The following is a 10,854-nucleotide window of genomic DNA, read 5'->3' as shown; positions in this document are numbered from 1 at the left end:
TTATGTGTGAAGCAACTGACATATGTGTAAGAAACTGTCACAATGCAATTCAATTATTAAATTGCTTTCAGACTGATTATGCTTGAAGTTTGATAGTCTTTGTGTGCCATTTGGGGAGAAATGGCGTGTCTATCTCCAAACTGGAAACATTGACTAAATATCACAATAAAAATGCAAACCTCGGGCAATTACTTATTTAAAAAGTCTATTCTTTAGCTGTATTCTTATGTCGTATACATGCAATAAAGTTGGTTAGACATTAAACAGCAGTTCATTTCTTTTTTCACTAGGTGGTGTATACGTTTTGTGGAGAAGGGGTAAAATCTTTAGAAATTAACTGCTAACCAACTTTAGTTCAGGGAGACCTGCCACCGTCACAGAAGGCTGAATTCGGCTGTTTAACCTCTCACCGTCACAGAAGACTGAATTCGGCTACTTAACCTCTCACCGTCACAGGCAGCTCTCATCGTGGGATTTCATCCAGGGTTAATAACCTTTTGACTAGGGGGCCTGGGTAGCTCAGCGAGCATTGCCACTGACTACCACCCCTGAAGTCGCGAGTTCAAATCCAGGGTGTGCTGAGTAACTCCAGCCAGGTCTCCTAAACAACCAAATTGGCCCAGTTGCATGGGAGGTTAGAGTCACATGGGGTAACCTCCTCGTGGTCACGATTAGTGGTTCTCGCTCTCAATGGGGCATGTGGTAAGTTGTGTGTGGATCGCAGAGAGTAGCATGAGCCTCCACGTGCTGGGAGTCTCTGCGGTGTCACGCACAGCAAGCCACGTGATAAGATGCACGGATTGACAGATCACATGTGAGAGCTGTGTTTTGCGTTGACGGATTGTGTGAGAGAGCTCCCTGTGGCATTGATGGATCTAGGTGAGAGCTGCATTTTTATATGGCGTAACGCAAACACAAGTTTCCCGGCTTGTATAGCTAATGCGCATGCGCGTTCTAGAGTTGATTGACAGATGATGACTGTATCTAAAAGGTGATTGGCTCTTTTAACTTTAAGGTGGGAGTTTCTTTGTACATCCGTTGACTGTTGTGTGCTCAGAGCTCCTTGGTTGAGCATTCCAATTCCTCCCATTCATTTAAAGAGCCCATATTATGCTCATTTACAGGATAATTTTATTTTGGGGGTCTACTAGAATAGGTTTACATGCTTTAATGTTCAAAAAACACATGATTTTTCTCATACTGTACATTGCTGCAGCACCTCTTTTCACCCTCTGTCTTGAAACGCTCTGTTGTAGCTCCTGTCTCTTTTAAGCCCCCCTTTCCGAAAAGCCCAGTCTGCTCTGATTGGTCAGCTGGCCCAGTCTGTTGTGATTGGTCAACCGCTTTGAGCGTGTGTCAGAAATGTAACGGCCCTTACCATAACCGAGTTTCAGCTCCCGAGGCTTCCTGAGCAGCAGGGGCGGACTGGGAAGAGAAATCGGCCTGGGATTTTACATTTTATTTGACTGAACTAACATAAATTATGCTACATGTCAATGCTGCTTATTTGTGTGTGTGTGTGTGTGTGTGTGTGTGTGTGTGTGTGTGTGTGTGAACAGTCTCTCTCTCTCTCACTCTCTCTCAATTCAATTTCAATTTAAAGTACTTAATTAGCATGATTGTGTTTACATACAATATTGCCAAAGCATTAATACATGAAACAGATAATGACAAGACAAATAATTATAATAAAACAACAGAAATAAAATAAGGTGCCAGGTAATGAATAAAATAAAAACTATAATAACAATATACACTTTACAATATAAAATAAAATAAGCATTTAACAAGACATTATGAACATAATATATATATAATATATATATATATATATATATATATATATATATATATATATAAAATACTGTGACTGAAGTACATTAAGGCAGTAATTGGTTTCTGAGGGTGTGTATTTCAAAAATGAATTTTGCTGCTACTGATGCATGATTCTCCTCCCCCAGTAACACCTGCATTTGATCTGTTTCTGCTGAACTGGAAAACTGTGGAATGAGGTTTGAGAGTTTGTCAAGGTATTTCTCTCTCACCTCTGTAAATTTTTCACAGTGAAGGAGAAAGTGTGTATCTGTCTCGACCTCACCAGTGTCACTGTGAGCACAGACTCATTCTTCCTTTGGAAGCCATGTTTGTCTCTGTCTGCCTTTTTCTATGGCCAGACTGTGATCATTGAGCCTGTATTTGGTGAGAATCCATCTCTGTTTTGGATCTATTACAGTGTGGAGATGTTCTGCTAGATTATACTTTCTGTTTAGGGCCCGATAACATTCCAATTTACTTTGGTTTTTACTTTCATTTTCCCAGTGGTCCAAATATGAATTTTTGCTTTCTTTGATTATTTGGTTTATTCTGATTTGGTTTTATTCAGCAGTGCTGGTCTGAAACTGGTGTTTGTTAGTTGTTAGTGGGTTTGTGAGTTTCAGAGCCAGCTGACAAAAGGGACTGGTTTTAAGCTTCAACTCTTGGGTTTTAAGGGCTTCATGTTGCAGTGTGTTAGGGGAACTTGAATTTAGGTGCGTCCAAAATTTGAGGGATCGTTTATCAATATGTATAATTAGGGGGTATCTGCCTAGTTCGGCCCGGCATTCTTCTCTGAACTCTTAGAATGTTTCTACAGAATTCTGTATGCAGGGATTCTATGGAGTGTTTGTCCCGTCTATAGTAATCTGCTAGACAGAGTGGACCCAAATTTCACATCCGTACAGAGCAATAGGCATAATAATACTATCAAAGATTTTACATTTTACAAGTCCCAAGGCTTCTAAGCTTGATTCTATTCCACTCTCTGACAACACAGTGGGTTGGTGCATCTCTGACATGGCACAGGATGTGAAGGATCAAGTGTTAGACAGCATCAGCCATTGTTTGCTCTCCAGATCGCCGAAGCCTTTTCTGGGTTTGACAGTGGCTTTTGAAAGGCTGGGGCCAAACTGCATGCAGGTCACTGACCTGCTTTACTGAGGCCAGAGCCAGTAGTAGTGCGGTCTTAACGGAGAGCATGTGCAAATCATGTGGAATCCAAAGGCTCAAAGGGGGGCCCTGCGAGAGCTTTTAGGACTAAAGTTAAGTCCTAATTTGGGACTGTAGCCTGGCGAGGTTGTTTTAATCGTCTTGCTCCTTTAAGGAACTTTATGATTAAATCCTGCTTGCCTATAGAGGCACCGGCTTCATGTGTGTGATACGCAGATATAATTGCCACATACACTTTGAGTGTTGACGGAGTGAGTCCTGCGTCTAATTGCTCTTGAAGAAATATGAGAATTTCATGAATGGGGCAGTTTACTGGGTCATTGCTATGTGAGAGACAGTGAATACCTTCCATTTTAGCATGTAGATGTGTCTCGTGGATGGCGCTCTGGCCTGTAAAAGGGTGTTCATTACTGAATGTGTCATTTTGGCATGTTTAGCGTGCTCCGTTCAGGGGCCACACATGCAGGTTCCACAGCTGGGGCTGGGGATGCCAGATTGTGCCTTGCACCTGAGAGAGGAGATCCCTCCTCAGCGGTATTTCCCATGGCGAGCTGTATAGCATCTCTATCATTTCTGGAAACCATGGCTGTTTGGGCCATTTCAGCGCAACCAACAGAATCGTTTCCTTGTCCTCTCGGACTTTGCATATGACAGAGTGAATCAGACATACCGGGGGAAATTCATATTTGCGTTTCGCAGGCCATTTGTGTGCCATTGCGTCCGCTCCCAGCGGGGCTTATGACTTCGATTACCAGAGGGGACAGTAGGCATTCCCCACTGAGGCAAATAGATCGATTTCTGCTTTGCCGAATATTTCCCAAATCCTCAATACAGTTTGAGGATGAGGTCTCCATTTGCCCGGTATCACCCCTTGGTGTGACAGTAGGTCCACACCGTAATTCAGGCGGCAGGCTGGCATAACAGAGCCTCTGATTGCGCCAGTAAGAGCCAATCATAGAGGTAGTTCAAGATGCACATGCCGCTCAGTCTCAGAGGGGGCGAGAACTGCATCGATGCACTTTGTGAATGTGCGAGGAGCCAGAGACAGTCCGAAGGGCAGGACTTTGAATTGATACTCTGTTCCTTCGAATGCGAATCTCAAAAACATCCTGTGATGTTGTACAATTTGGATATGAAAGTACGCATCCTTCAGATCTATCGACGCAAACCAATCGTGTGGGCGTACATGCAATAAGATCCGTTTCTGAGTAATCATTTTTAATGGGTGCATTGTGAGTGCACGATTTAAATGTCTCAGAATCTGGATGGGCCGAAGCCCGCCATCTTTCTTTGGGACAAGAAATTAAGAGGGAACCGTGTGCTCTGCTTTCCGCTTCAAAAGGTAGTGCTTTTGCTGCGCGTGCAGTGTGGTTTGAAATACCTGGAGCACCGGCATTGCTTGGAGTGCTGATCCAGCTTGTCCTGCTGCTGAGTAAGCTTTTCCCGCCAGTGCGGACGTTTGTTGACACGGTTTGGAAGGATATATGGGCCGTGATTTCCACAGCCTGTCACTCGCTGGGCAGAGGTGTGCCGCTATCGCCTCCTCCACAGGGGTTAGATGGGTATAACCGTTTTCTTCCCCGTGATCCACATTAGAGAGGATGGCATCACTGCGTGAACACGCCGAGAAGGGCACGTGCCAGGACAATTCATTATGAACTTCGGGAAAAATGGGGCAGATTTGCAGGACACTGCCATTTGACGGCGTTCGGACTGCTGGAACCATTCATCAAGGCGAGACTGTTCAGGTTCCATCGACTGCCCTTGTAAGGATGTGGAGCATCTCCCTGTCAGTGGCGCTTGCATGTTCCTCATCCTCGCTGGGGGGGCAGCATCATCCACTGACCACTTGCCTGATGCAGCGAGAGACATGACATTGTCATTATTATCCCCCAGCGTCAGAACCGCTGAATGAGACGAGGCCGCCTGTTCTTTCAGAAGGCCGGAGTTCGTCTCACCCATAGCATATCGGAAAACATGCACTTCATAGGGATTGAGGGGCTCGCGGTGTGTGTGTGCCTCAACGAGGACCACCTCAAAGTCATCCTGCTTGACCTCACGGCCCCGCCGTGCCTCCTCGTGTGAATCATTGTGTATCAGAGAAGAGGTGGGTGGGAGGGTGCGTGAGGCTGAATCGTCCCTCAGAACGAGGGTGATTCGTGAGCGAAGTGTCTTGAGACTCATGCCCTCACAGCGAGGACAGTCTGTCTCCACGAGAGCTGTCTCTGCGTGGGTGTGGCCCAGACAGAAAACGCAGCTCTTATGCTGATCTGACGGCAGGGTGTGCCTCTCGCACAAGGAGCACTTACGGAAAAAATAACTCCAGTTGTTACACGACAACGAATGCCATATCAAACATATGTAACCTGCTTTTGTCTTGATTAAGGTTTGCAAACCCTTAAATAAATAATAAATGTATTATTCAGCTATATAGCAACAGAGGAAGAATTAAAAGCATAAGATTACATGTTTACTGATAGTGGCACCTGGTGGCCAAGGTTGGTACTGCATGCATTTTTTGGAAGAGAGAAAAAAAAATTTGAGGAGAGAAAAAAAATTTTTTGAAGAGAGAGTAAAACAAATTTTTGAAGAGAGAAAAAAATTTGTTTTTTTGAAGAAAGAATATATATATATATATATATATATATATATATATATATATATATATATATATATATAAAAAAAATTTTCCCACCTTGCGGTTCAGAGCTTCCGTAGAACCTAACAAAATCGTAAAGAGGTTTTTTTTTTTATCCGAATACGTTGTCAGATCAGATCACAGTCACAAAAGTGTCAGGAAGTTGTCGATTTTATACACAGATTTAAACGTGAAAATATTTTTATATAAGAGACTATGGTGCACCTGTTTCAGACGGAAGAACATTTTTTATTTTTGCACCTTTTAAATGTTGCTGAGTGAACTTTTTGTGTTTTTTAAAGCCCTGAAAGGTTTATTTTTTATTACTTTGTATTTTTTGACTGCAAAATGTTGTATTTGCTTTTCATCGCAGATAATTTGGATTTTTCAACACTATTTAATAAGGCATGACTTGACTTTAATGGCTCAAATATATAATGTCAAATCTTATTTAATATATGTTAAACATTAATTGCTTACTAGATATGTCAGGTCTAACATAGCAGACCTAAACAGACTGCAGGAGATTTCTCTAAGATAATGTCTAAGCATCACTAGTTTAAGAATGACAGGAGAAATAACAAGCACACATAGATTTACTGCCCACTTAAAGTGTTGGATGGAGCACACCAAATGTGAGGACCTCATCCAGACGATGATCCACAGTCAAAAAGTTCAGCAACGTTTCAAGAAAATTCTGAGACCTCTCTCACTTCTCGTCCACCTGGACATCACTGCTAACAAGTGGAAAGGTTTGTACTTTGTTCAGAAATTAACATGTTTTGACATCAAAGTGACATCAAAGAAATCAAAAGTTCTTTCAGACAGGGCCGAGGAGATGAGATCAGAGTCTTCTGCTTATGAGAATACATAAGGACTCCTACCTCACTGTCAGAGCTTTGCAAACTGCTGGAGGAGAGAATCTTTCAGAAATCACAGCTCCACTCCATCTGCCATGAAGACCACCAGGCTCTGGTAAGTCTCAGACAGATCATAAGACATTTAGATGTGTAGTTTATACAAGCAAACTCCAATTTAAAAACACTTTCATATGTGGTTGAATAGATGGATCTTCTTAGTGATTTTAATGAAAATTCTCTCATCATTTACTCACCATCATCTCAGATGTGTATGACTTTCTTTCTTCTGCAGAACACAAACAAATATTTTTAGAAGAATATTTCAGCTCTGTAGGTCCTCACGATATAAGTGAATGGTTGCCAGAACTTTGAAGCTCCAAAAAGCACATAAATGCAGCAAAAAAAAAAAAAAAAAAAAAAAAAAAAAAAAAAGTAATCCATACGACTCCAGTGGTTAAATCCATATTGTCAGAAGTAATATGATAGGTGTGGGTGAGGAACAAATACATTTTTAAGTCCTTTTTACTATAAATTCTTCTCCCTGCCCAGTAGGTCGCCAAATGCACGAAGAATGCGAATTTCCCAAAACAAAAGAAGAATGTGAAAGTGAAAGTAGAGATTTATAGTAAAAAAGGACATAAACATTGATCTGTTTCTCAACCACACCTATTTATTCAATCCCTATGGAAGACATGAATGGGAAAAATACTTCTGGAACCAAGATGGCTGAAAAAGTGGGCGGCACTGTTACACTCTATTTTTGCGGCATTGTTCTGGGTAGCCACGCCTACTGCGGAATCTCATTGGTCCAAAATTTCGCTCCTCATAATTGTACATTAAACATCAAATAACTCTTGATTGGCTGTTATTGTGTCACATCACGCATAATTTTATCCTTAAGTGTGGACAGACAAATCGTGTTTGGTTAGGACACTGTGTTAGTATTTACGTACTCCAGTGGAACAGTTTTGCATGTACTTCATATTTACATTCACCCTTATTATGAAATGTTCTGAAGTCTGATGTTCTGAAGTGTGTGTGTGTCCTGGAGATCAGAGTGAAGGACCAGCTGCTGGACTGTTGGATGTAGACCAGATGCAGGCCAGGCTGGAGAAGGTCTGGAATGCCCTCTATCTGCCAGAGGGCCAGCGACTAGAAATGGCCTTCAAATACAGCTCTCAGAGACCATCTGCAGGAGGTAAAAAATAAAGACGATAAACTACTCCTGGATTTCCATCATTGTTGATCACCTGCTTGATGCAACTGTTTGTGTGTATTTGTGCTTTAAGGCAATTGCTACATGGGAGCAGGCTGCTTGGCTGATCCAGCAGAGGGAGTTATTGCTGTCTAAGTTGGAAGAGTTTGAGAAAGAGGCATCTGACCCCAACAGATTTTATCAACAAGGTAAAAGAGGCACGTGATCTTGAATTTTGACTCCATTTTGAACAACGTATAACGTGTATGGGAGCTTTTGGCATGGATTGTCTATATAAGATATTTAGAGATGCTAAATATAAGATTCTTATATAAGAAATGCTATATAAATCACTTTTGGTTTGTGAAGTATTTCTAACAAAGACACAATTAAACAATTATAGCTTATTTTCTGAATTGATTCTACTTATGTTGTTCTCTTGTATACACACACAGGTTATAATGGTTCATCCATAGCTAGAATGGAGGAGGCAAGTCAGAGAGAGAAGCTTAAAACTCAGATTTCAGCTGTAAACAAAGAGCTGTCTGAGATCACTGGCCACATCACAACCCGTTTCAATGACATCATCACCTATAAGGTGAGTGCTCCACAGCTCACAAGCCCTCCGTCAGTCACCTGCCTCCAGAAAAACAGATTATCATCCATGCTGTTTTGGTTGTGTCACAGGGTCGTCCCTACTGCGAGAAAATGCACTGGGACTGTATTGAGATGCTGTACTGGCTGCAGCAGGAGAGGCGAGTCCAGTCCCTGGAGATGTTTGTAAAGAGACAGATGGCTCTTACTGTAAGGCTGCCTACTCTGAACCACAGCCAGGAGTTTAATACAACAACAATCTCGCAACAATGTCTGTCAGACTGTGAGAGAAACAGCGAATTGCAGCAACACCCAGGACCCTAAATCAAATACTCATGTTTTCAAAATAAAAAAGCAAAAGATTTGTCAGTTTTATAGACCTTTGTGTTTTTATTTGTTTATTTCTAGACTAGTGATTGCAGAAGAACTGTTTATTAGGGTCGTACGATACGACGGCCACTATACAATACCATATGTATCGTATGATACGTAAACAAACACATTATAATGTAATTAAAACCAAGCAGCGCAACATTGAGAGCTGCAGTAACAGTCTCCTCCCCGGAGAGGCGACGCTGAGTACCTAGGTGAGAAGATCGATGGCAAACGGCAAGAAGATTGTAGCGTTACAGCTTGTCGACATTTGGCAAACAACGGTGTCATGTCCCAGTGCTACAGTACATGAAAGATGTTTTATTTACGCCGACATCACCGTGCAAATCTGTGGATTTGCGATGTAGAAACAGCAGAAGCAGCAGCAGCAGCAAAGTTGCACCTCTCCCAGAGACACGGAGCAAGATGCTCATAAGTAACAAAAACAAGCTTATTAAAAAATCTGACAATGTAAGAAACCCGTGATTACATGATACTTATTATTCTCTGGTTTTGTTGTCAAAATTTAAACAGGTATAAGTACAACACTTGCACACATGTTATAAACCGGTAATAACGCAGCTAAATTTTACGTGCAACGTGAAACCGGGGGAAGATGGTAAAAATAAATACGTGGGCTGATCGTTTTTTGTTCAAGCCGCTAAATAGTATTGGATTATGTACATAATCGTAAAAGCAGAGGTCAGGTTCCTCATATGAGTTCATATGAGTTTTTCTCATTACAATCAAACAAAGTAAATGCAGTGCTGTTTAAGTTACTTTATTATAGAGCTAATATATATATATATATATATGTACACAGTGCTGGGTGGTAATGGATTACATGTAATCTGGATTATGTAATCAGATTACAAAAATCAAGTACTTGAAATTAGATTACATTTGGAAAAAGCTATGTAAATGAAAACTGTAATTAGATTACAGCTCATTTCTATGGATTATGTGATTACATGTTAATCAGGCAACTGCAGTAAATTGTTCATAATTTATTTATTCCTCTAATTCTGCACTCAGTAATTATTTCCTCATTAAAAATATTTAAATCCTAAAGACATGTTTTGTAATTTTGCAATATATGTAGGAAATCATGACCACTCACATTAAAATGAAGACTCTAGTCATATCAGTAACCTTATAAAAGCTGTTTTATTCTACATGGAGAGGGTCCCCTCATGGGGGTTGCTATGTTTGAATCACATGACCAACTGAATACTACTCGCTTAACTTCAGTAACCGTCCTGTTATTTGACACTTTCACTCATAGATTACTGTAATCATGGCTGACTGTGAATACAAAATTTCTACAATGGCATCTGAAACTTTTCCTTTTTAATTATGATTTTAAATGATGCTGCATCCAAGCCACTAGGTGTCAGTGTAAGTCCAACATGACACAAAGACAAAAGTTACTGAGTGGACCTTTAAATATTTTTAAAAAAATTATACTAAATCAGCTTACAGTTGATAAATGTTCCGTAAGTCTTCAAGTGTTTTCTTAAGGGGGGAGGGTTGTGGAATTGCATACACAGACCTGATATGAGCCATCAGCCAGGCTATAATTACACTGAAGATGGAGCGGTAATCCATACATAAACGCTGAACCAATTACATTAGTGCAGTACAGTTAGTTTTAATTTCATGAATTGCTTTTGTACTCTGCTTTAAAAATGTACATGAATGCGCTTTTGCTTTTGTGACAACGTTTGAGATCACACATGGATGGTGCTTGTAATGCCAAAATTGCTGGAGTAAGAACATTTTAAATGCCTTTTTCAATTCACTCAGAAACAGGCAAATAGCGTGTAAAACACACAGACACACACACAAACATATCAATTATCATGTTTTGATCGATTTGATCCATTAAGGATGCTTACAGAAGTGGGGATAAAATATTGTACAACCAGGCCAGGAACACTGACTAAGGAAATCAGAGTGGCTTAAAGAAGCAAATCTGAAAATCTGAAAACCAGTTTTCAGCCAACGATCCTGCATCTGTGTGGAAAGGCCTGAAAAGCATCACCAAGTACAAGACACCTCCCCCTCGCTCTGTAGAGAGTCAATTAATGGCAGATGAACTGAGTGTTGGAAAAATTGAATGTTGAATGTTGAAGGATTGAAAAGCCCAGCGTCACACCCCTCCCCTGCTCTGATCTTCACTTCACACACAGACCAACACCTCCTGCAAC

General features: G+C 41.0%; 1 protein-coding gene across 1 annotated transcript; it reads left to right on the top strand.

Moving 5' to 3' along the window:
- Positions 1 to 7,938: 7,938 nt before the first annotated feature.
- Positions 7,939 to 8,597, top strand: LOC127435000 (coiled-coil domain-containing protein 87-like). The gene is made up of 3 exons (XM_051688092.1): positions 7,939 to 7,942; positions 8,134 to 8,276; positions 8,366 to 8,597. The coding sequence occupies exons 2-3, from the start codon at positions 8,160 to 8,162 to the stop codon at positions 8,594 to 8,596; spliced, it is 348 nt and encodes a 115-aa protein (XP_051544052.1). The 5' UTR covers positions 7,939 to 7,942; positions 8,134 to 8,159; the 3' UTR covers position 8,597.
- The last annotated feature ends 2,257 nt before the right edge of the window (positions 8,598 to 10,854 follow it).

This window comes from Myxocyprinus asiaticus, chromosome 45 (genome assembly GCF_019703515.2).
Source record: "Myxocyprinus asiaticus isolate MX2 ecotype Aquarium Trade chromosome 45, UBuf_Myxa_2, whole genome shotgun sequence".
Lineage (NCBI taxonomy): Eukaryota > Metazoa > Chordata > Actinopteri > Cypriniformes > Catostomidae > Myxocyprinus > Myxocyprinus asiaticus.
Note: the sequence above shows the minus strand (reverse complement) of the source record. Positions and strands in the feature narration are given on the sequence as shown.